The sequence below is a fragment of the Taeniopygia guttata genome, chromosome 1 (assembly GCF_048771995.1).
Source record: "Taeniopygia guttata chromosome 1, bTaeGut7.mat, whole genome shotgun sequence".
Lineage (NCBI taxonomy): Eukaryota > Metazoa > Chordata > Aves > Passeriformes > Estrildidae > Taeniopygia > Taeniopygia guttata.
The window spans coordinates 25,950,781-25,977,541 of NC_133024.1; the positions used below are offsets into that span (position 1 = coordinate 25,950,781).

The window sequence follows — 26,761 nt, forward strand, 5'->3', positions numbered from 1 at the left end:
GTGATATGACTTCTCCCACTGACAAATTGTGCCAACAAATCAGTGGTGTACATCCAGAGGACATTCAACATACAGCCTTTTAGAAGAATATTTATGGGACTGCACTCAGGGAAGAGTATTGCCTTCCTATAATCAGTTTAAAGTACTGAACAAAAGGCAGTCAATACATGAATGTATGTAAAATTATGTAAAATCCATTAAGTTACTAAATATGCTGCACAGTTCTGGTTCAAATAGAAATTAATAAATGAGCTAAATCTTTCTATAAAAATATATTGATGGTTATTTGCTGAAAACTCAGTAGTTGGGGATATGCCATTACATGAAGCAATTGCAGGGATCATCAATCAAACCATCATGCTTAGTCTCTGTTTGTCAAAATCAAATTTAGACAACATGAAGAATCAGTGCCAGAATATAGCTTGCTCTTTGTAGAAGGTTCTGAAGATGGGAATAGGCCAGAAGACTTTCTGTTGAATACAAATCAGAGGTTTTTTTTTTTTTTTCAGCACCTTAGAAGTTGGCCAAATCTTAATTCAGTTTTGATTAATTTTCTCTCATGACATAAGGAAACACTTTTGACAGTTGGAAGTCCTCCTTGTAAATGAGAAGACCTTAAAACTTCTCAGAGGAAGAGTTTTAGTTTTATGGGTTTTTTAAAACCTGAAAAATATTTAATTTTTTGCTACACCTATTTGCAGAAAGTAAATGAAGCACGGACACTGAGGATGGAGAACCAAAACTTTAGAAACAGTCCGGTGAAATTCGTAAGAGGAATGCAGGGATGAGAACAGGAAGGACAAAGTTTAAATCACCCATCTTGCTTTTCATTGGGTGACCAGAAAACCCCCTAATACATTGGATTAATTTGATTTCCATGGTGGACAGTCTTTATGACACTTTGGGAGATGAGAATTGAAGTATGCATTACACTGTGTTTGAGAAGTCTCACCTCCATAAATTTTATTTGCATGAGTCAACATTGAACATTTACTAGGATTATAGAAGTTTATCAGTCAGTCACAGATTGTAGGAACTAATCTTTCCAGTTACATGCTTCTCCTTCCTCAGTATAAAGCATCACCTTGTTTTTGGGTAAACTGTTCCCCTCTGTCATGGTAATTAGCAAGGGTAGATCTGTGCCTGGCCTGATCTGAGGTGTAAGTATAATGAACCACTGCAGGAGCTGTAGGGAGCTTCCCCTACAAGTAATTTTCACATGTCATCAATATTCTGTGGTGAGGAGAAAGGCAGTTAAAAGTTCACTCCAAGTTTCTCAGTCAGATAGAGGCCTGGGCTTTGAGAGATGACCATTTTTGGGACACCACAAGCAGAACTAGTCTTCAGAGTATTTCTGATCTGTGATAAAGACTCTCTCCCTCTGTCTACATCTCTTAGTTCTTCTACATCCTGTCCTCTTGCTACCTGTCCCTACTTTCTCATCTGCTCTTTTCACAGTTCCAGTTTTGAATTTTCATTTTTTTGAATTACCTTGATATGACTACTAAGCTGTGCTTGGCACTGTCACATATGTGCCTGTGCATGCACTAATCCCTTTTTTCTTTAGTTATGTCTTTGACACTCACCTTTTTAAGTAAGTGTTGTCTCTTTTCCATTTTGTAAATCTTTCTGCTTATGTGGAAAGACTTGAGAGTTGGCTTGTGTAACCTTGGTACAAAGCTTTAATTTGAATATTAAATTGATGGAGTTTTAATTTAACTTTGGCTGATCTTGTACTAATTTAAAATGTTTACATTTACCAGATTGTTCAATTGTGTATTATTTGTGGTAGAGTATTTTTGTTCTAGAAGAAATTTTTTTTTTCATAAACTGTCAGTTTTACAGGTAGATCTTTAGCAGTGAGAATCATGCAAGAATAATACAGAGCCTGCAGAAAAATAATGTGTTGCTGTATTTTGTGTCTGCTCTAGGGTGCTTTGGTCAGTGCGTGTGCAGATGATGCACTTCATTTGTGGAACCTCCGACAGAAACGACCAGCTATTCTACATTCTCTGAAATTTAACAGAGAAAGGTAAGAATACATGACACACAGTAGCAATCTCATTGCAAAAATCACACTTCCTGTATTTCTTATACTACATTTTGCCTTTCTACAGGTGGATTTAATTTTGCCTTGAATATTTTTATTTCAGGTTTGTTTCTATGGAACAAAAACTTCCCTTTCTCTTTCTGCAGCTTTCTTAGAACTAGAAAAACTTGGTCTTCTTTTTGCCAAAATGTTCTTCATTTTACTTCTTTTTGCATGAACTGCTGTGAACACTAATTTGTTTTTTCTTCAGACTGGACACAAGCACTCACTTTTGGCTGAACTGTTGTTCAGTAATAGACAGAGTACTTCAACTGGCTGTATGAGGGTAATAATTATTTTCTTTACCTTGAAATAATTTTATTTTTGTAAAATACTGGAAGTTTAGTGGAAATAGATCATGAATTTGGGAAACTCTGATAAGTGTAAAGTGAATCAGAGTGTTTTTCTTAATTTTACTTTATCAGTACCTAATTGTAGAAATACTAAAAAGAGATTAAATGAGTGATTGTAATTTTTAAACTCAAACAGGAGCTGAGCACTTGAATCTGTATTTAGTCACCCAACCTGATAGGATGTTAGGGAACTTCAGTGCTGCACATCTATTAATAGTGAGAAAAAGTTCCAAGTTTCTCTTAAGGAATTAGGGCAGTAGTCAGGAGACCAAAATTCTGTGCATAAATGCAGCAGTTGTTTTTAACTGGAAATTTAAATCATATTTTCTTTCTCTTTGCATGTGCATTCAGTGTTTATTAAGGTGCACCAACTTTTTTTGATATTTATATATTTGCTTGTGCAGTGGGAAAAGATTCCACTACTTCACCAGAGCTGTGAAGTGAACAGACTCATCAAATCTTTAGCTGCAGCAAGTCTGAAAATTATTATGGAAATACATTTTTCTTTGTTGTTTATTATCTAGATACAAATCATATTTCCACTAAAATGTCACTGAGGTTCATGATTTGTAGTGGGAAGGAAATATACAACCTGATTCCAACGAGTTTATAGCTTATAGCAAAAGTGTATCAAGTGGTTTGGAACTGTGTGAGGGAAGATGAAAATGAAAAATTAGGTGTGCATTCTAGCTGCTTCTCGACAGTAAATTATCATTTTACATATGGTGAAATGTTTGAATCTTGGTATTCTCATCAGGTAGGTGCATTATTCACAATTTGTCATTGATAAATCTAAATATCATAGAAGCAATTCCAGTACATCTCGGTCGAGCTCTCCCAGCCAGCAATCTGACACACAACCTAACCAATCATTGCTTATAAGAATGCAGCCTCTGTTCATCCCTGCCTTCTGTTCAGAGATATTAACCTGTTATCTTGGTCAATATTTTATCAGCATTTCTTGCTAAGAGGAACTCACACACATTTGCGCTTTGCTAAGAGCAAAACATTTGTCATCACATTTACCAAATTTTCTTTTTTGTCTGACGCCCTAAAACATTGAGCAAGATATTTGCGTGCAAGTTGTTTAGAATACTGGAAAACTTGGCTTAAAAACAAATTTTCTCTAATGACATTTTTGAATGAGGTGCAAGCAGGATCTGAGAACATTAAGTTATTTGTAACAAATGCATAGCTAACTGTACTGCTTTTTATCAAAATCTAGTATGTTGTGAACAAAAAGTATATTTAAATAGATATATAAATATACATAAATATATAAAATTTATGTAATATATAAAATATACATAAGTATATAATATTTATGTATATTTTGTGTAACTGGTTCAATTGCTGCCATTTAAAGAATTTTTATTAGCACATCAGAGTCTGTGAGGCAAATATCCTGCAATATGATGCTGTCAAAGAAGTAAGGCTAGTCTTAAATTAAAAAAGAGTTTTCCATACTTATGAAGAAATAACACTGTAGGCAGTTCATTCCTTCTCAGGGTTCTCTAGCACTGCCCTAAGCTTCTGGTTGTTTTTTGTTTCATTATTATTCAAGCACTTAGCTTCAGAATGAAATCTCTTCATTTTTATTATATTTTCTTTTTACATCCATATAAATTTATTTTAAATCATCTAACTTTCAATTTTCTAAGCTCAATTACACATTTAATATGTAAAATTCAACATAAGCCTCTGGGCAAGTAGCAAAAAAGTAAGGCTAAAGCTCTAATTAACCCTCTCAGTTTGGAACGTTTATATGCCTAATAGAGCTAAGTCTAAAAGAGAACTTTCATTTTTTTCTGAATATGTTTTTGGTGTCAGAGGACAGAAGCTCTAAATTATGGAATGCTCAGAGAAATAGTGAATGAAATAACAATTTCCCTAGCTATGTGAAATCTATGACAAAATTAATGTAAGGGGAACTTGAGAAGCTGATATAGTGATAAGATCAGAATTGATTTTCTTCAAGAAATTCAAAGGTCTGGCTTCCAAAAAATAAGGTTTCCTCACTTAGGAACTGTTAAAAATACTTTATTTTCATCCTCCCCTCTCCTCTTGCAGAGGGGGGTAAAGAGAAAGCAAGATTCATATTGAATAGAGATTATTTTGTCTTAAGTTTGTGAACCAGTGAACAAGTTGGTTTTAAAATGTTTCTTAAATGGGGAGAAATGCTTGTTGACAGAAAATAGGTGTAAAATATTGATGTATGTCTTCAAAAAATACTAAGGTATTGAAAGATGCCATATAGGGAAGTGTTAAAAAGTCAAAGGCTAGTTCTTATAAGATTATTTCTAATATAACTTAATTTTAGATTTAGGTAGCTTTCACAGGGCCAAACACCTAATTGTTCAGGTGCATTTTATATATGAAAATGGAACATGTGAATCCTTCAGATTTTTCCATTTGCATGTCTCTCTTCAGGTTTAAAAAAAATAATAATTTTATTCATCCAGTATGTTTGTCTCCTTGTTATACTGTTTGGTTTAGTTGGTTTTTCTAACAAATGGCAGATTTACTTCATGAAGTGATATAATATAATGCACTTAAAATTCTAATATTTTATCTGCTTGTGATGATGAAGATGATTTTGTTATTCCAAATACTTGTTTTATTTGACTTTGATTAATTCACTTTCATGTAGAATCAATTTATTCTGAGGTTTTTTTGTATTTGGTGCATGAACCATAGAGCTGGTAGTTTCTGTTAGACAGATGAATGTTACTTAATTCTTTGGCTATTACTCACAATGCACCAGTCATCACGTAGTTGAATTGTTTAATTTGCAATTTGCTCCTGCTTCTTGACATTTAAGATTTCAGGATAATGGACTAAAATCTGTCTTTAGCAGTGTTTCTATATAGGTTTCTGCAATTACTTGAGTCAAGTTTCCCCAAGTGCATACATGCATATGTCCTCTCTCTCCCTCCCACAAAAGTAAAAATGTTTGTTCTTTTCCTTGGATGTTGGTAAAAACATAGTTGTAAAGAGCAAAGAGCACTTAAAAGCAGTATTCTTTGACTCAATAGGTAAGATTCAGTGTTAAGACACTGAATGGTTTATGAATAATAATTCACTAGCAAAGTGCACTTTTACAGCTATTAAATCAGAAGGTGCAGCTTCTCCAGATTTAGCTTTTTCTTCTTCTGACTTACTGTTTAACCAATGATGATGCAGCACAAGCAATAATAATTCATAATTCACTGTTCCTTGACTAAGTGTCTCTTTGGAGCAAGTGTAGAAGAAACACTAAAGAGACGTAATGGCAAACAGATATTTTCTGGTTTACAGCATAATGCTCTGGACTTTTTTGGACTTAAGCTGATTATATATTTTTGCCAAAAAATATATATTTATTTTATATGAAGTAATAATCTTAGATTTCTATAGCTATAATTGGAATGTAATACAATGCAGTAAGAACTTTCAAGAAAATACAAATGTAAGCAACGTGTCTCAGTGCTTGGCTCCATACCAAGAGCTGTAATGATAAGACAGTTACTCAAAGACATGTTTGACAGTAGCATATGGTTGATAATACATAATTTATGGTTTCTCTTACAAATAGGGTAGACAGGTAGAACATTTAAAACTCTGTAAACATTCTATAAGAATTGCCTCAGTGTTTTTAAGGTCAAAATTGTGGACACCTTCCATATGTTAGTACCTCTTTTTCCTTCCTTGATGTCATAGGAGATGCCAGATTGATCTTCAGTAGGCATTTTAGGCAAAATAAATAACTCAGCTACTGGAACTAGACACTGTCTCAATCTTCTGCGAAGAACATTAGGATTAAGCAAAACCACTGGAAACTATTATAGATCTTCATTATTTTTAATATAATCAGAGCAGATTTCGGCAAGTACAGCTTTAAATATACAGCAGCTTACAGATTCTCATTCAATATAAGTGCAGCTGGGTGAGGAAAACCAGCAAGGATTGCAGTGTGAAATCCAGGCCCTATGAGCCAGCAGGAGCTCATTTCACTTATGAGCAGAGTTCATCTCCTGGCATTCCGAAGCTGAGCTGGTTCAGGTGTGCTCACTGTCACAGAGGGGGACAGCCCTCCTCTCTTTCTTCTCTCAGCCGTTGCTGACTGGTGTGTGACAAAGGAGCCCACAGTGCTGCAGCAGCATAGCCAGTGACTTACAGCAGCACACCTGAGCACAGTGTGACACAGAGTGTCATTAAATCCATCTGCATGCACTCCTCACTACTGGCAAGACAATGCCACAAGTGCCCTTCTGAGGGGAGTCACCAGGTGACACAATCTGTATAACTGGCTTGGAGACTCTTAACACTTTATTCAGTGTTAAGTTATGCTGGCACAGAGCAAGAGGAGCCTTTTAAGTGGGCGAATTTTAGAGTAGTTGTGTTAACTATAACTCACTATTAATTAGAACTTTGACTCCTACAGTTGAGCTCTTGAACAAGATGATTGAGAGTATTACTCCAAATGCTTGGAAACAAATTAAAACAAACCAAACTCAAAAAAAAAAAAAAAGAAAAAAAGAAAGAAAAAAAAGTGTGTTTTTAAATAAGGTAATTTCTTGGGTCTATATTCTTTCCTGACAGTAGGAATCTTGTTTGCCTTACTGTATCTTTGCAGGGTTTAGTGTCCTGTGTTAAGAGCATTTTAAATACTTTCTCCTTTGCAGATAAACCTCATCAAAATGACAGCAAGAGCCTATTGAGTGAATACTGGTGACAGGCTGTGCAGTCACAGCAGTACCTGGGTCTATCCATTTGTATTAGGGAACTTGTGGGTTAGTTAAAGTAGACTCTCTGCCTCGCTGCCTGTTCGAGGAACTGGATTCCTGTGATAGCTTGCCTGCTCATAAATGAACCTCCTGGTTAATAGTGTATAGCTGCAAACTCTGTTTATGTACTTTCAAATTAGTCAGAGGCTGTCATCAAGCAAGGTTTTGTACAGTTGCATGGTCATGCTATACAACAAAACAGATTGTGATTATAGGGTATGGTCTAGCATTCAACTATTGCAAAGAACCATGGAACCCAAAATATAAAGCAATATTTCACCATAAAAACATGCCAGTTTCTGGAAAGAATGTAAATTTTCTCAGATGGAAAAAAAATGAGGAAACCAAAAGAAGCCATGTGATTGGCATTCACTTCCACATCTTGATGAAGACTTTGCAAAACATTCTTCTGGGGGTTTTTGTTTGAGGTTTTTTTTAGTTGTGGTTGGTTTTGGCAGTGGTTGGTTGGGTGGTTGGTTGGTTGGTTGATTTTATATGTGTAGTGTGGTCTTTCATCAGCATTTTTCACTTTTGAAAGAATGGTGATTGGGGGTTTCAAAACCCAATGTTGTCATGCAATTCTTGAGCTTGACAAGATTCCTGAAGCTCTTAAAAACCTTTTTGTTCTAGGGGGCTATACCTTAGTGCTGCAGGGCAGGAAAGCTAACTTTGTCAAATGTCACTTCAGAAGCACAAAAGGCTGGAAAGATTCTTCAGTGAGACTGACCCAAATCTTGTTAATGTATTTATTTACCACATGCCTCTGCTTTCTGTGTTAAAATAAAAAAAGTGCATTATTTTTTCACATCTTATATCATATTATAGAAAATTTTATATTGCCTGCCCTTGACCTGTAGGATCAATGAGAGCCATAAGCTCATCCTGAAAAGTGTCATGCAACCCAGTTGAAATGAAGACTATCTGGGTTATAAAAACAAATCAAGCAAAAGCATTTTCGGGTTTTTCTGTCTTCAACACAGGTTAGCTAAACAATCAGCAAAGAGCAAAAATGCATAAATTAGATTTGCTCATTGATACCAAGAATCATCAGGTTTGATTTGATAGATTTTTGAGACTGCAATCTACTGAAATAGAATGAAAATTCAATGATCATTATTCTTTGTGACAGACATGTGAGCCTTCTAGTGGAATGGAGCTGAAGGGACCTCCTCAGTCTGGTTTCCTCAGTTGCACACCAGAGAGCTCATATACCTCCCTTTCTTAAATGAACAAGCTGACGATGTTTTGCATTAATGTTTTGCCAGTCCCTTATGATCCCAGGAAGAAAGGCACTCAAGGCCCTAGAAGTTAGCATTCAAAATGCTATTTATTAGAACTAGCACTACAAAGAATGGCAGAAGAGCACAGGGAATCTTGCATCCCTGTAGATCCTGGGAGCCCTGAGTTGGCATTGTCAAACAGGTCTTCAGTCAGTAGGTAACCTATCTATAAAGCGTCACCCCATTTTTGTCATCCAAGTTATTATAGGATTTTCTTGTAAAGAGACAGCTAAGTGCATTATTCCTACTATCAAACAGAAAGGACATTAGCACTAAAACTTCCTTCTGCACTGTTGGTGCAGCCACCAAGTGGGAGCTGCCTGCAGGCTTCTCAGTGACACCAAGCTGTCTGTGTCTGTCCAGCTTCTGAGGGGTATGTGCAGCTCCACACAGGCTGGAGACCACCCTGCTCATGGGCCCCTGGTGCCTACTTGGTGTCACTTGTGTGTGAATCACCAACTTCTCTACATGCAACAGTCCCCCATCCAGGACCTTGCACTGTTGTATAACTACTCAAGCTGAAATCCACTTTTTGCTCTGCAGGAAAATTGTTCCATGTTTGTTTGGTTTTTGGTTTATTTTTCACAAGATTCTGTGTTTTCCGTTATATATTTTTTGGCTTCATTACTTTTTCTTTTCTTTGGGCTTTTTTCCTCATATCAGTTTTCTCTGAGCTGATGATTCATCAAGGAAACACATTCTAGATAGGGTCCCATCTGTGCTGTGGCCATTGACAATACCATTTTCATTTGTAATCTCTGCAGGAATACATTTACTGATGCATGCAAAAATGCCATCTTCATTTCATGTGGCTTCATCTTACCAGTGTTTGTGGTCTTGCTGTGATTGACTAATACGTCCATTACACTTCTTCCCTGATGTATATCTAGGGATATTCTGGCAGGGAATTTGCTGCTTTTCAGTGCAAGCCTTCAATAGTGGAAGCAAAGCAAGACAAAGAAAATTGAAGTTATCTTTTCCCATCAATTCTGTATCATGAGCTCTAATCCTAAAGTGGAAGTTCTTTGAAGTTTGAGGCTGTGCCTTTGCGTTTTAAATGTAATTCAATTTCTTGTACTTTACTCATGCAGATTGTCCTTCCTCTGTAATACTGTGTCCCTCAGAGGTTTCATTAGTATTAGTACCAAGATCAATTGTGAAATTACAACATCTGTAAAACTAATTATTGGGAATCTCTCAAATATCCAATTTTTAAAAATCCTTTTGCAGTAAAACCAAGTGTAAATTATACATTAAAAATATAATTTTATAGTGATTTTTTTTTTTACAAGTGCTATATTGAGCATATTGACATATGCTGTATTTCCTATAACTGGAATATTCTGGAATAGCCTACCTTTGGTGAACCTACCTTGCATATTTTACTATAACTTTCAAAATTTTTCCTTTTGAAGGACAAACATTTTGAAGGACTCCAAAACTTGGTTAGTGTGTATTTTTAAGAATAGGTGAGCAAGTAGTAATAACATTACAGTCAGAACATCAGAGATAACATCATGGCTTAATTTTATCAGGTTTAGATTTTTATGCTTACCATCTTGGGTGGGATTTGTAATGCAATCTGTGAGTTGGTGCCATGGCAGAAAAAGTGCTGCAAGAGCTTAAGATGACTATTCTATAACCAGTTTGGTTTCTTTATGCTTAAATTACACAAGGGTAAATGTTACTCTAAATGAAGGTCACAGAAGTCCTGTGATCTGTCCCGTGTGTCCTTTCATTCTAGAATATTAGAAGGATCTCTGTTTATATCCAGATCCAAACTTGAATTTAAGAATCTCTTTTCTTTCTAAATTGTGGCTTTTACAGTCTTTCCCCAAAGTAACTTTGGGGGTCCATCAGAATTCTGCCAACATTATTGTCACCGATTTCATTTCAATTTAAAAAGTCCTTAAATGCATTATGCCACAGTATCTGCTTTTATATATGTTTGTTAAACAACTTCTCTGGGGGGAAAATGCTTAATATGCTACATGTGAATTACTCTTAGAGCTAGCAGCTGTCTTTAAAGGGCAGAAAAGAAGGGCAAAAAAGCCCTGAAAGACGACTTACAACCAATCACTTAACACATGCACACATGAAACCATCATGTTCCATAGAGCTGCTGGGGAAAAATGTATAGCTGGCACAATTACCTGAGGACTTAACAACAGCACAGGGCCCTCTGACCTGACAAACCCCACTTTTCTAATCTACATCTTTCTTTGGGTCTCTCTGGCTGTAGCTCCTTCTGTTATTTCTCTGAGAAAAAAAATCCATCTCTTCAAAATTCCATTAAAAAAAAAAAAACAAAACAAAACATCTTCGTGAAGTTTTACTTTTCCTTCAATAGGAAAGAAAAACGTGTTCTGGTTGATTTAAATTTTGTGTCACCTGGCCACATGTGATTGTTTGCCTGGGTATCTTCCTTCTGGAAAAGATTCCTTAGCAGGAGACATAATGTTGCTATATGCTGTCAAACCTTACATCATATGCTGAGTAGTTTGCTGGTTGTTTCTAATGCTTTGTAAAAAATAAAAGATTTTTGTCAGTAGATTTATGCTTTTTTGAGAAAACACAGGGTAACATGTTATGTTGTTTTCACATAGCAGCTATGTTGCCAAATTGCTCTGAGGCCAGGTTTGGATAGCAAAATTTAAAATATATGCTCACAGCTATGTATTGAACAGCTGTTGCATGGTTTCAGTCATAACAAATGGGGAGCCCAATACTGTAATACAAAAATGCATCATATCAAATAACAGAAAAAAAAAAGTATTTTAAAATGTATGCAAGTTCAGGCAGCATAAACAGTCTATTAATTGGAATTTTCTTGTTGCACTCATATTGTACATATGGGAATTATGTAGTATTCTCTTTTGAGGTTTTCAAATTAGAGTTTTGAGACATCTTTCAGAGTTATGTTCAGATCTTTCCTTTGACCTTTGTTATATTAAATTTCCGCTCATATCTTAGAGCAGTGAAGAACATGCACCCATTCAGTTGCAGTAAGTAATTTGGTTCTTGGAAACCACATCACCTCTTTCCTGCCCAGACACATGTCAGCTTCGAGCAAGAGCCCAATGCAATGGCTTAGGATACTTTTCCTTCTGTCACAATAAACTCTGGGCATTATTCCAGTAAATCAGAAATAGAGCTAGTAATGTCAGTGTTCAGATTATGTCATTAAACAGTGTATGAGCAGGAAGAGAAGAGAGACTACAGATTGCAGAAAAACAAGGACCATTAATCACAGAGTCCCTTGTCTACTGAAGCGCAACAAATGAGAACAGCTGGTCTCCAATAAGTCTACATGATTTTAATTGATGGAAGCTGTTAAGGAAAAAAGCATGCATACAAAGAAAAAGCATACATATGTAAAATTATTTTTTCTCTGAAGTCAATTTCAGTATTTCAGCCTTATTGTGATTTTAGTTTGTCATTAAAAATAACTTGATTGATCTTGATGTAAAATTTGGTTTAAACTTATTTTAGTAAGAATGTATGATAAACACAGATTTGTGTATGTTGCAGCTAGCAGAGGATGGAATACTAACATATCTTTAGTTTACTTTTCTAGCACCTCTATGAAGTCAAGCTGTTAAACAAAAGACAAGTTTCAACCTTTCATCTTTGAGCTAGGTCTCAATTTACTTTTTTGGAACTATGAGATTAGAAACCAAACACTGCATTTTTGATTTATGTATTCAGTGTTGGGTGAAGGGATGAGAGAAACACTACCCTTAGGTGTTTGGGTTTTTTTAATGCAGATTCTACAAAATCAATGAAATAAATACATCAAAAACTTTCTTTTTTGAGAACATCATCATCCTGTTCCAGACTTTGTTATTTGGCTTTCTTTCATTGCTAGGAAACTTAGTGGCTCTCACTGTGCTCTGTATTACCCATCACTGTCACTGTTGGGTATTACAGCACCATTTTTACTTAACCATCAAAGAAATTTATGAAGGACAAGTGAAGTATTACAAATATGAAATAGTGATTTCACAAGCCAGTAGACAAGAGAAAAATCATGTACATTGTCTTTCCCATGAAGATGAGAGCAGGAGTCTGTTTTCCAACCCTGTTTCATTAATTTGCTCACCTCACTGATTTTGTGGAACTTTTATTCTCTTTTTTGTTGTGTAATGACCTTGAGTCAGCATCAGAAACAAATTAGAAGTCAATGAAAAGTATGCTGGTTTCTTCCAGCATCTTTTTCTATTTAAGGAAGCACATTTCCATGTAATTTCCTTATCTCTTTCTCTTGGGACCAAATGTTCATGTTACACCTGTGTAATATGTTTGATCCATGGCATTGCTGTTGTGTAACACTAAAGATCTAGGCAAGGAGAAAGTGTCACTGTCACTGTCAGTGATCCTTCTCCTACAGTTAAGATACTCCAATGAATTTGCAGTCAAAACCATAAAAGGGAGTTAACACAAAAGCATGTCTTGTTGCTGTGCATTTGCCCCAGAGGAAGGAAGGTAATTTCCTGTCATTCTGAAAATGAAACAAATTATCCATAGCACAGGCTACAAAAGTTGTACATCCCCTTGCATACTGAGATTCAAGAGTGACTTACTCTAAGTTGTTCTTGGGCTCCAGTAATGCCCATAATTTGCTGCAGTGTTACTGAGATAGCCTTGGAGTTATTGAGGGTAGGAATTTCAGTGTCTGTATCTTATAGGAAGTTGTAGTGCAGCTGTCTTTGTATATGTGTTATGGCATGCTGGACAGGCTGGGGTGATCTTCTGTGGAGTTGTAAATAAAAGAAAGAAAAGAAAGAAATAATACTGGGAAAAACCAAAGGTCTTGTGGCATGCTGTATTCTTTGGCTGTCCTTATAAAGAGTTCATGATAACCTAATAAGATTTTATCTAAATACATAAATTAAATCTTTATTCAAGGGAGATCTCTGGGTGTACTAATTTAATCAAATGGAAAGCATCTAAAATATTTCTGTACATGCTTTTTCTGATTTGTTCTAGGTTCTTTTAACTGCTTGTAAATAATTTATGTTGACACCCATTACAAATGTTCATGTAGTTGCTACACTGATGTTTTTTGCAGTTGACATAAGCATTTCTTAAAAACGAGTATTTTTTAAATGCTGTAAGCTATTAACTACAGTTGTTATTGCAAAGTTATTTGACATACTAAGCTCACAAGTCAAGAATGGGCCTAACTTCAGGCTTTTAGGGTTATTTCCCCTGTCCAGAAGGTTTACACAGGAATTTCTGTCTTTTTAAGAAACAGAGGAACAGCCTAATTTTATTCTCTTTTTTTTTTTTAACAGAAAATAAGGGAAACAAGAAACAGACTATACTATGAATAGTGCTTTACCTTGAACTTTGTATTTTTGTTTTTAGCTCTTCAAAGGATTAATGATCAGTCCCAATTTCTAAAAAACAGAATGTACCAATTGATCCAATGAAAAAAAAAGGGACAAAACCAAAATATCTTGAGAAAGAAATCATTTTCCAGCTGCATTTCTTAAAATGTAAAGGGTTTTTTTTGTTTGTTTGTTTCTTGGGTTTTTTTTTTTGTTGGTTTTTTTTTTTTGCTTCTTGTGTTCCTGTTTCTTATTCTTGTAAGCTTCTTATGTATAATATTTCAGGTAGGGAACACCATGAAAAATGTTTGTATCTTAAACACTTTGAAAGCAGCAGTGGATCACCAGCCCAATGATATACCTAAATAATTTGATAGAAAATAGCTGCATAAACTTTTTTGCTTTGTCAAAATAAATATTTTTGTTAGCTATCTCAGCACTATTTAAGCCCATTGGCCTTAAATGAAACTCTAAATTGAAAATGTTTTCTTAACATTACTTCTACATAGAATTTGCAGAAATTGAAGTGTGGGTGGGAGAGAGGAGGATGTCTTAATTATATGTAGGATGTTCACAAATAGCTAGAAGTATACTTTGCTTAGGATAATTTGTATTGAAATTATAGATTAGAGGTGGAATCCTGATTTGTTTACCTCAGCATTTGTAGAGAATCTCCTGTCACTGAAATTCTTTAAATCAAGAGGTATCTTATAGTAATTTGTTCTAGCTCAAGTGGGAGTTAATTTGAAGAAATCAGATTAAATCAGAATTAAACAGACGAGAGGAATCTCAGAGGTTCATTTCTTACATTCCAATCCACAAATTAAATTTTTGCTGTTGTACAAGCAGCAGTGACTGTGATGAATACTTGTATCTAAGCCAGTATAAAACAAAGACAAATAAAACTGCTTTCTGGACTGACTGGGTAAGATGAACAGTCTGAGATACCAAACTTGAAAAGAACATTGGGAAGCAGAAGTCTAGAAGGTAACTGTTGCCACTGCCTTGACTCCATTTTTCATTCACGTTTCTTTGTAAGGAACGTGTATGAGATTGCCTCATGTAAAGCAATTAATTTTACTGTCTTTCTTTAAAAAGTCAGCCAGTTAGCAATTCAAAGTATTTCCAGTGCTCTTACATCGGCCCTACAGACTTCGCATACTCTTCAAGTAAGTTAAAATGAGAGTTGAAGTTAAACATTGGAACTCATAATAATGGAATTCATCTTGTGTTTCTGCCTTCCTAGGGCTTCCTAGTCTATAACAACACCCCCTGTAGCAGAGGAAATGTTGTTATTACTATGCACAGACCCAGTTCACATCTATCTGGGGAACTGCACAACCATCTGCTGAAAACACATCACATCATGTGGATGGCAGACTGCAAGAATTGCTGCTATTGTACATGTTTTTTTACATGTCTTACAGTGCTGATGAGTTATATATAGAGCAGGAAGAAGATTAAAGACTTCCAGAGGCAAAATAGCTCATAATTTACATCTTTTGCTAGATCTGCTGGAAACAACTCTTTTCTTTTATTGTCAGTAGCTTTAACCTATGCTTCTGTTTAGGCACTTCAGGTCAGCTACAAATTGCTTTGCCTGAATATCTGTCCAGATCTTCCTGTGTCCATATTGTTACTTAAAGCAATAATCTCAGCTTGAATATCCTCTACTAAACTGGTGGAAACGTAACCTTACACGAAATTTCTCACAGTACTGGCTAGCCAGAAGCTACCTCAATCCACTTTCAACCACTGGAGAAGGAGGGGGCACTCGCTGAGTCTGGTGTACTTTGTTTTTTATTACTTTTGTTCAATTTACCAGAAGATTAAGGAAGTATGAGGGAAGAAAATAAATTGTCTGGAAATAATTTGTGCTTGCTGATGGAGGGAGAATAGGACTGATACAAAGTCATGAAGCCCCCTCAGCAGGTGTAGTTTTTTTGTTGGGAGTGAAGAAATCCTGCAGAAGTCAAGAAGGAAGGGAAGGGCTTATGCAGTGGTTTTCCCCTGTTGTGAATATCCTTTGAAGGATGCACTGGCCATAGATTCCTCTCTAGAGGAATCCTTTCCAAGAGCTGCCTTGAAAAGGACCTGACATAACATCAGACACTCACTGGAGAATACCAGGGATGCTGCCCAGTCTATCAGGTGGCAGTGCCAAGAGAACAGGTCTTGGGAATGACCAGCAGAAGGAAATAGCATAAATTAGTTGAAAGTACTGAAAGCACCAGAGGATGCTGGAGAAAATCCCTGGAGTCAGGAAAAAAGCCATAATCGCTGCAGTGAAAAGATAGACTTCTGATAGCTATAACCATCTTAAGAAGGTGATCAACTTTCTCAGCAGCTGAATTTGTCTATGCTGGGGCAATTCACTGTAAATTGAATGCAAGAGAGTGGCAGTCCCTTAGGAGTCACTGAGAGCAGAAGGCTGGGCCAGGACCATGGCTGATGTGTCCTGCAGCTACTGGGCTTGCTTCCTGCCAGCAGCTCATGTTCCCAAGTTAGTGCTCCTTCATGTTTTATCTCCCTCTTTTCCTGTAAATTTGTGAGATTTCCATATTTCCTGAGAACCTGGACTCTGTAGTTTCTTTTGGTAGTATTCTGAAAGGGAGTTCAAGCTAATGTTTTTTTTTTCTGTAGGAACTTGTAGAAACTCAACTCTGACAGTCAGTGCTGGGCCTAAGGAACACACAGTTTCTATGCTTGTTCATATTTAAGATTATCTGTATAAAGGGAAAAGGCATAGTGTAAATTTAATTACAGTTTTAATGTCTGTGAATGCATGACTAAATAATTAAATTGGAATAACTGTTTCTCATTTTGACAAAAATGCAATTTTCTCTCCATCCTTCACCAGGTCTCCCTGCTCACTACCAGCAATAGTGTTCCAGGAAACTTGTCATGATAAAAATAGCAAAACAAAAATAACAAAGCAGAGGCAGAAAGAAGTGTCCTCGAAATTATCTTTTCTTTTTCTTAGAGGAATACAATCAACATAATAAAGACGATTTTAAGTAATCGGAGAGTTTTTTGTAATACTTTAGACGTTACAGCATTTTGAAGCATTTTAACATTGTAGTATTCTACTAATATGCAGTGAGTTTTTGGCCATGGTTGTAAGACACTAGAGTGCTGAGATTTTCTGAAAAATATACCTTTTCAAGATTTGCTAGTCAGAATATATTCCTTTCAAAAATAAAGTTCAATGTTCTGAAGAGAGACAGACAATGCCTCTTTCAGCTATTCCATTTTATCTCTTTTATCACTTACATAATTTATGTAAATAATATATTTAATTACTTACATAAGGTATGTTTTTAGGACCTTAGCAAAGTAGTTTTCCTTGCTAAATTCTGATTTAAGTGTTTCAATTAGTATGTCTTGATTTTTAAAAAATTTCTATGTCCTACAGGATAGTCTATATCCTGTTTTGTCATTTGGAAGAAATTATGAAATGTTTCAGAGTGTTCTGGAAGAATAGGAACACCTTTTTTGGTATCAATTCATCAATGTTTTGCTATTTCTTATAATGATCAATAAGATTCATGTTGTGGTTTGCTGCTAAGAATGTACAATGTCCACATTTCTGGCTGACTTTCTGTTAATTGATCAACATTGAGAAAATCCTCAAGTTTCCATTTAATTTTGTTGCATGTTATCTCAATCAGATTGACAATCTGCTTAAACTTTGTCAGAAGCACTTCATACGGACATAATTCAGTACAACCCCTAACTTCTTAAGAAGAAAAATAGCCTTTCTTTCTTTCTGGCTTATTGACTCGTTTTTGTAATGGCATGAAAAGACATCTTAATTTGCTTGTGGGATATATGACTAATAGAGTCATATAATAGAATACCTTTCATCCCGAATGAAAACTACAATATGAGACTTCATTGTTTTCTCTTGAAGAAATCATTATGTAATTTCAGTACTTACTGAGATGGAAGATGTTCATTAAATCCTGAGTCTTGCTTCAAAGCTTCCAAGCCTCAAAGTCAAGTTAATATTTTCTGTAGAAGTGCAAAGCCTATAACATATAAAGCAGTTTGAATTTAATTTACATAATGCAAAATAAAATTACTTCAGAGAAGTGCAGAGTTTTAGGAGAATAAGAAAATCATATGGCTTTGTTTGGTGAAGCCTAGCAATATATTGTATTAAAATTGTATTAAAATCCCCATGCTCTAATAGGTTTGTAACATACCTGGATTGTCTTTAAGGGAGTACCATTTTCTTATAAGCTCACATATTGTAAATGGTTTCATAATGACATTTATACATTTCCTAATTTGGCATTTCATAATTTTTAATAACAGTTTGGGTAAACAATAAAGACTCATAGGGTAGTTTTCATTGTGAAAGAAACAACATGCAGGATACTTTCTTACCTGGCTGTCCCATAAATTTGGCAGAACAAAATGAAATTATTTAAGAGGAAGTAGTTGGGCTTAAGAAAACAGGCACAGCTGTGGTGCTTTTGTTTATCCTTTAGTAATACCTAATTTCTTTTGGTCCTTCACCTTGTGCATGCAGGCTTAGTAGTGACTGGTGCCTGGGATTTCAGATAGGCCAGCAAGATATTAAGTCTAGTAACTTTTGGCCTAACTACTTATTAGTGGTTACTACCTTGGTCTGATTTTTCTCTTGCTGCAGGACCTTTTTCTTAAAGCATTAAGTTCTTGAAATTTTAAACCTAAGGCAGACAAATGGAGGATGTGCAATATCTGGGAATGCAGACACCCACTTTGTCTGTTGGTTGTTGTGGCAGTGTGTCCTAGAGATTATGATGTGGAGGCAAATCTCAAAAAGCATGAAAAGCAGCCCAAAGCAGCCTCAAACAGTGTGTGAGGTGATGTTGAAACTTTATTCATAATCAAGACATTGAATTCATTCTTGCACATGGGAGATCAAGTTTTCTGCAATACCCTGTAGTGGCTTGTGCTTGGATTTAACAGAGGATTGAAAAATAGCATTGTTCTAGGTGGACTTGAAGCTGCTTAGTCTGATGGCACTCCTGCAAGAATTTGGAGTAGCAACATTCAGCTCAAGTAGGGCTCACTTTAGGACTTAGGATTTTTTTTTTGTCAGTGACTAGTCAGCTATTATTTTCAACACTTTCAAGTGAAAATTATCTTGTCTTCCTGTAATTTTACAGTTTACGGCAAACAAGTGTCGGGTGATCTTCAACATGAAGTAATTAAGCTAGGGAAGTGATTAAGCTAAATATTAGGGAAGTTTTTTATGGGCTGGGACCTAACGAAACACCCATATGCTTTGCAATGCAAGGAAGAAGAGTAGAGAAACCGGGATGCAAGAAATTAAACATCAACAAGCAAAAAAAATGGACTAAATGTGAATTTAATCAGAAGTGAAGGAAATGGTGGACTAGAAGAGAGCAAAAGAAAGAGAATTGTTTAGTTTAAAGAAAAAGAATTGGGAAAGATGTGAAAAACAACTTTACATTTCAAACTATAAAGCCAAAAGGGCAAATGGTTCCTTGCACCTGTTATGAGCAGAAGAATAAAGCTCATAGCTTGAACTCCATCAAGGATTATGTAGGTGGCATATACCTTCTGAAGTTGTTTCTCTTGGATCTTTGTTGGTCTGACTGCACCCACAGTATCAGTATTATGTTGCTGCTTGAAGGCATTTTCAGTTATGTCTTCTAAAATAGCTCCCATTCTCAAAACAATTATCTTGAAAGAGCTGGTGCTCTTTCCACTAAAGGCTCCAGAATTATTGCCAAAATTAGACAACTGATGGTAAAATTTAGCTCTGTACAGCTGGACAGAGCAAAGGCTATCTCATATTTAGGTCTCACATTAATCAACAAAACAAGATTTCTGTGAAGGGTGAGCCTTTTTCCAGGTTCCATGATTCCACAGTAATTTTCTCCATAAATTACAAATGTGAAGACTCCATATTTCAACTGTATTCAATCCAGTGTGATGCATAAGTACAAAAAAAAAAAGTAATTTTCCTCACTTGAATGAATCTAGCATTAAATGTACTGATAGTTTATTAGATACTTGGAAAACTACAGAACTATGCAAATACTGAGTATAATCTATTTGGAACCTTTTTGTTTGTTGAGAGTACTTTACAGGGAACCATTACATAAAGAATATTTAATTTGTATTGTTAAAAAATTCCTTAAAGATTGGCAAATGCTCTACTCAGAGGACTTGACTGAGAGCCAAATTACTGGAAGATTGCCAACACCACTCTCACTCCTTTATAATAAATTCAGAAAAATTGCTGTACCATAAGAATGAAATTTTTTAATTTGCATGGTTTTAAATACTGCATGTACTTTTGTGGTGGTAGAAGGTGCTAAGGAAAAAAAAATCAAGTTTGTATATAAAAGCCAGAAATAGCCTGTTTGTGAAACTGAGTGATAAATATAATAACATACGATATACCAAGCAAAATACCTGGTTATTTTTGTCAAAATTTACAAGTCTGTACCATAAGCTTAGATTAAGCTTCAGTCTCTGTAGGTAGCATGCATTCACTTACATTTTAGTAGCAAATGTTTTCTCATCTCTTATAGATTTAGTTTTGTTTTAGTGTATGTAATATCTATATAATATAAAAGTAGCCTGAATCTACTAATTTGTCATCTGTGATAACTTTTATGTATTATCATGAGAAATTGTCATGACATCTTTCCAAGCTAATGTAGCACTTTTTCATCACCTTGTAATGAGTGTAGGGTTCAGTGTGTCTGTGGTAGCTCAGTTTTGATAAATGCTCTTATCTAAGGCCCTGCTCTTCTAGATGGCAAATAAATGAATGTTTTCTTGTGTGAATTATGGTATTATATTTGTGTTGTGCAAAACATGAATCCCACTGATGTCCACAAAACTCTTTTTGACTGGATAATCTGCTTATTCTGAGAAAGGATATAAGAAAGCCTTCCTTGAGAGTCTTGAATACTATCAAAATACAATTTACATACTCATGGAGATAGACAACCTTAGTTCAGTGCTCAGGTGATGCTTCTCTTTTGTCCTGCCCTTAATATCAGCAGGCAGGATGGCCCTGTTTTGTTGCATGTTCTCTTTTATTATTTTCCTGGAGATGACCCCCAGAACCTGCACATTCTTCAGAATGCCTTCTGGGCAGGCTTTTCTCAAGTTATAAAATGGAAAGAATAATTCTTTCACCCTCAAAAGTTTTAAAAAATATTGTTAATGTGGTATTCAGTCAATTTTATTTTGTTTTTTGCCTTTTTTTTTTTTCTTTTCCAGGATTACTTACTGCCATCTACCTTTCCAGAGTAAATGGCTTTATGTTGGAACAGAGAGAGGAAATACACACATTGTAAATATTGAGTCCTTCATTCTTTCTGGATATGTTATCATGTGGAACAAGGCAATAGAACTGTAAGTGCAGATTTATTTTTTTTTTTATTCGTATGTGTGGCATTTTCATAGCTGTCTTAAATTTACTTTTTAAGAATTATTTGGTTTTTCAAACATTACCAGATCTTTTGAAGCCTTTAATTTCAGTGAATGCATTTGCAGTATTAACTGTTTTCTACAGGACATTAGGAATTAGATTTATATTGGAGACCATGTAATTACATTTCATATAAAAGAAAAAAAAAGTTGTAATGTTTAACTATGAAGTTCCATGAAATACAGAAAGTCTTTAATCACTAAAATTCATATTTTGCTATTTTAATGAGGAAAGTTTGATCACTGTGTCTCCATCCTGTGAAGAGAATAATGGAGGGTATTTGTCCTAAGATTCTATAGAGAACTTTTCTTCATTGAACTGTGGAATCATTTAGATGAGAAGGGACAGGAGGAGGTCTCTAGACCAAGCCTCCTGCTCAACACAGTGAGAATTTGAAGGTTAATTCAAACAGATCAAAACATGTTGAAGTGATGGGAAAGATAATGAGTGCCTATTAAAAGCTAAGCAAGGTGCCTGTGTTGTGAGTATGAAATGGAAAGAGACATACAAAAATCTGGGATACATCTATGCTTCCTGCAAGGAAAAGCCTTGACAGAAATGAAAAACTCTTTCTCTGCTGGTTCCTCTGTGAAGTTCCAGCAAAAGGAACTTCTGAGGGAAAGCACAAAGTACTTCTTGCAGTTTTTGAGACGTTTGCTTAATGTTGTGAGGGACCAGTAACCTCTGGTAGTAAACTGAAATATACTGATTTCAGTGAACCAAAAGAACAGTAGCAAAGAACAGGGTTACAGACCTGCAGTGTAACCCCAGTTCTCAAAAATTCAATCCTTTCTTTTCTCTCTATTATTATAATAGTAATCACTCTGTCCCCCAGATTGAATTGATGCTTCATTTCCTTTCTCCCTCTCAGCCCTCACCAAACTTCATAGGCACATTTGTAAAAATCTAGATTTACCTTCAAAAGATATAAACCCAAGGATTCAAATAGTAATCAGGATTCAGTCTGCTGGTAAATCTTTCGTCCAGTTCTCAATTTTGGAATGTTTGGTTGTTCTGCTCCTGTGGGACTGCTTGGCTCTGTTTAATAGTTTTGGCTGCAAGAAAAGTAATTCTGGAAAACATGGTTTCCACCACAGTATGATCATTTTGATGAGTTTTTCAGGTGGAAAGTATACTCATTGTTTTCTGTTTCTCACTTTGTTTTGGTGATATTGATATATTGGAGGGCTTTTTGAATCCTGTATTTTAGAATGTCCATATTTAGTACATTGAGTGGATAACATCTTTAAGTTTTTGGGAACCACATGTTTTCATTTTTTGAGCACTTGTAATTATTTTTCCTTCAGAAGTTAGGATGTTTCTATTCTGTAGGGAAATAGATCCAAAGGGTTTTATGGACTGGAAGCCTTCCACCAAGTTTCACTTTCTAATTATTTCAAAATTCTTCTGGATAAATGTTTTTCAATTATTTCAGTGGCCACAACATTTTTCATGGAAGTAGAGTACAATGATGCCTCTCTTTCTATGTAGAAAATATGGGCTGCTTTCTAACAAGCTTCACAATTGATTTGTTGACATAGGCTAGATGCTGTGCAATATGGTCCCTCTCTAGAACCTTCAATGAAGGATAGTTAGGAAGCCCCTCCTAACTATCTTCTTTGTATTTCCTATGCAGGAAAATATCTATATTTTCCAAATTTTCTCTTTCCATAAGTTGTAAAAGGTAATGACAGCACAATAAAGATAGACTGTTACACCTCAAGTACTTGGAGGTGCTGCATGGTTACCAAAATAGGTTGTTCCTCTAAACAGCAAGTTTGCCATGTACTGTTTTGTTGAGGTGAGCACAGGTATTCATTCATTACTGCTTCTAGTTCTACCAATCTTACAAGGATAAATTGATCCATGTAAGCAGTGTGCTTCTCTACAGCTCCATCCTTTCCATCCAACCTTATCATGTAGTCCTTGATATGGAGTGGAGGAAGTTGCTCTTGTAAATGTTTTGCAGGTGGACAGGGGATCCTGTGTGTCTCCAGATTAGTTTCTCTGTACTGGAGGAAGAGGCTGGTGGGAATAATCATGATGTTTGCCACAGCAGCCACTTGTATAAATGCTATAGTCCCTCTGAAGTTGAAACTGGGTGACTCAGTAAAGTAATTGGAACACTCTCTGGTAATAAACGGATGTCTCTTCCAGTACTGTTGCTTTCCTGCATGTAAAATTGAATGTAGATTAGCTTTTAAAGGAAATGTTATTACCTTTAAATGTTCTTCATGTGGATGAGGTTATGATTATAGACATTTCCTTTAGAATAGTACTGAGAAAAATGTTTGAGAGAACAGTTTTATTTCAGGCCATGGATATGCTCTGATTTGATTATATTTTTAATCTCCACATTATTTTCTCATAATTTTTGCATATTTTTCACATTTTAATATTATAGAATCATAAAATAATTCATGTTGTAAGGCTTCTCTAGAATTTTCAAGACCAACTTCCTGCTTACAGTAAAATCCGGTTGATTGTGGGATGTATAGGTTCACAGAGTCTGTTGATGTTAGGTGCTTTCAAAGACGACAAAAAATAGGAAAATATATATATGCAAAATTCAGGAAAATCTTCAACCTTACCATGAACAATGTAAGGGGCAATGATGTTCATAACATTATGTTAAATTCTGAGTTAATGATAACATTTCAGAATGAGAGGTTAGCTTGAGGATGTTAATATTCTCTATAAAGCTTGGAAGGAAAGGGATTACCTTTTATGGAATCATATGTCTTTCAATTTATTGGCAAAAAAAGACCAGTAAAAGCCCTTGCTTTGCTGCTCTATTCAACTCCTCAGCTTAGATGGAGGATTTATAAATAAAATTTTAAGTGTGTCAAGCTTGTGTATCATCTGCTCTAACAAGCCTGAAGGAGTTCATCCCTCTTCATGCAATTCTCATCCAGTTGCTAAAACTGAAAGTCTACCAACATAACTTCTCTTTATTTTAATTGCCCCCTCTTACTTTTCACTGATTTATATCTACGTTTAATGAAAACTCCATGTAACACTCACCCTCAGAAGCAATCAAATATTTTGAGTCAGTGAGGCCTATCAAATGTCTGCAATAGTTTTTTTGTAACAGTGATTCTGTTGCCATGAAAGACTGGGGTGAAACGGCTTGATAGATTGAAGACTTGAAGGGGAAACAGGTTTAGATGCAACATTTTTAGACTTTGCATATGATGCAAGAAATTTGATCACCTTGTCCTGCACAGCTACTTTTACTTACAAAGTTGGCATTTAGTGCAGAGGTTTTTTTTCATTATTTTCTTGTCTATTTTTGTATCTACAAGATCTGTAGAACACTATTTTGTTTGGGTGTTTGTGGTTTTATGCCCTGTTCAGAAACATCTAGTGGAGATACATGTCAAAAAGATGATTGCAATACATATTCTATCATAAGTGACTATTATATAAGATTCTGTCATAAGTTACTATAATAAGACTATTGTCTTCTCTTAGGAGAGAACATTCATTGAGCTTAAACAGAATCTAGTGTTAGATAGAAATTAAGGCCTGAACAGCTAATAATGCAAAGGAAACAGATTTTTTTTTTTGTCTTTTCTTTTTTCTTTCTTTTTTTGATTATTTTCAGAACTAAGTCATAACCAATTCTGGAAGTTACAGGAAAAATTTCCTGCTTAAATTATGTACACTGTCTGTGTCTCAGTGGATCTGTCCTTGAACAGAACTGAGAAAAAACACACACATATGAGTACCAATTCTTGTCTCAGCCATTTCTATCATCTCATACATCATCAATACTTCAGGCCACACCAAAGCAATCTTCTCAGCTAAGAATGAATAAATCCAAACTTTTTCACTTGTCATTTCTCTGTCATGTAGCAGAAATAGTCTTTTGCCAGAGGGGTTTGAGGCTCATGATACTGTTTGGTTTTCTACTCTCTAATAAGCAAACAGTTTATCTCTTTTCCTTCCAAATGTTTGGAAACAGCTTTGGAAGAGAAAAATAGTCAATCAGCCCAGCATGTCTCCATTTACTCCAACTACAATGAGATCAATTTTCACAGCATGATCATACATTTGGGAAAGTCATCTAGTGTTGCAAAGGAGAAGAAGGTCTTTATATGTGTCCTCTGAACTCCAAATATGAAAAATCTGTATTGTAAGCACCCAGTAAGATTCCAGTGTTTTAACACCCCACTATCTAATGAATAAATCACTGAAACTTGCCAAAATTTATGGGATTTGAAGGATCAAAGAACTGGACAGACTGGAACTCAATTATGACAGAGCCATAACCTGGTATCTCATTTCTTAGCCCGTTGTTTGCTCATCCCCATTTCCTAAAACGGAAACTCAGAGTCAGTAGATCCACAGCAGTGAAGGAAAGCAGTACAAAGGAGGAGAAGTAACAGTCTAGAAGAATCTGCTACCCTCTCTGTGTGCAGACCCAAATGGAGATAGTTCTTAATATAAAGAAAGCACTATTTTCAAGGCTTCCTTTTTCTGGACATTTAAGAAAATACGTCGAAGACTCAGAGTTGCATCTTGAGGTTGAACTGATTCTTGCTTACTCCAACTCCCAGCTTTGATCCATATCATATTAATAGTGTGTCTAACTTATTAATTCTCTTAAATTTCTCTATGGCTCTACCAATGAAAATAAGGTCTTAAATTCCCTGCAGCACTGCACCTTTATGGAAGGCAGAACTGTGGATGATGTCTGACTTCTGACACTGAAGAAGTATTTGTCTATGCACGTGTTTTTTCCAGCACTGCCACATTCAGTCAACTTCAACTTCATAATAATGAATATGGATGTTTTCTTTCTTTTCCCCCTCTCCTAACTGCTTCTCTCACTTTCTAACATCAGATTTTTATCCTTCTCAGAAATCATTACAATACTTCTCCAATTGTGCAGGCTATTTTTTATTTCAAAAGGAAAATGGTTTTGATTTGATTCTATTTTGTCATAGTGTACTTTTACCTGCATTAAAGATTGTCTTGGTATATGAAGTGCTTATGACAGTATTTAAGTCATTTGATTTCTTAGAGTGCATAAAATATTCCAGCATGATTGAGGAGTACATCATCTATGTGTTTTACACATTTTGCTGGGTCCAGGTTGTAACATTGCTGAAGACTTCTTTTTGAGCTTTCTAATTTTAGGATAAAATAATCAAATAAAAGCTTCCACCCTTACAAGTCTTTTGAAGACTGTTTTATAGTGACTGCTGTCTTAATTTCAGTCCAGTTCTTCTGAGTAAGAGACATGTCTTACAGCATAACCACTCTCTCATTTCCCCAAATGAATATACACCAAATAAATTAATTCCTGCTGCTGTCAGGAACAACTTCTGATGAAGTGCAAAACAACTCAAAGTATCAATGTCTTCTTAGCAAATGCCTAGTTTTAGTTCTTCACAGCTGTCATGGGAATCTTTGGTTCCAATTTTCAATTCTGCAGTCTGTTTTTTTTGTGCTTAAAGGTCAAGG

At 35.4% G+C, this 26,761-nt stretch overlaps 1 protein-coding gene across 9 annotated transcripts in view; it reads left to right on the forward strand.

Moving 5' to 3' along the window:
• STXBP5L (syntaxin binding protein 5L) overlaps window positions 1-26,761 on the forward strand; it is a 180,323-nt gene that overhangs the window by 64,000 nt on the left and 89,562 nt on the right. For all 9 annotated transcript variants that reach the window (XM_030266358.4, XM_030266367.4, XM_030266391.4 and 6 more), the window contains exons 4-5: window positions 1,932-2,032; window positions 21,079-21,213. In XM_030266358.4, coding sequence (XP_030122218.4) covers window positions 1,932-2,032; window positions 21,079-21,213 — 236 coding nt within the window. The remainder of the gene's footprint in view (window positions 1-1,931; window positions 2,033-21,078; window positions 21,214-26,761) is intronic.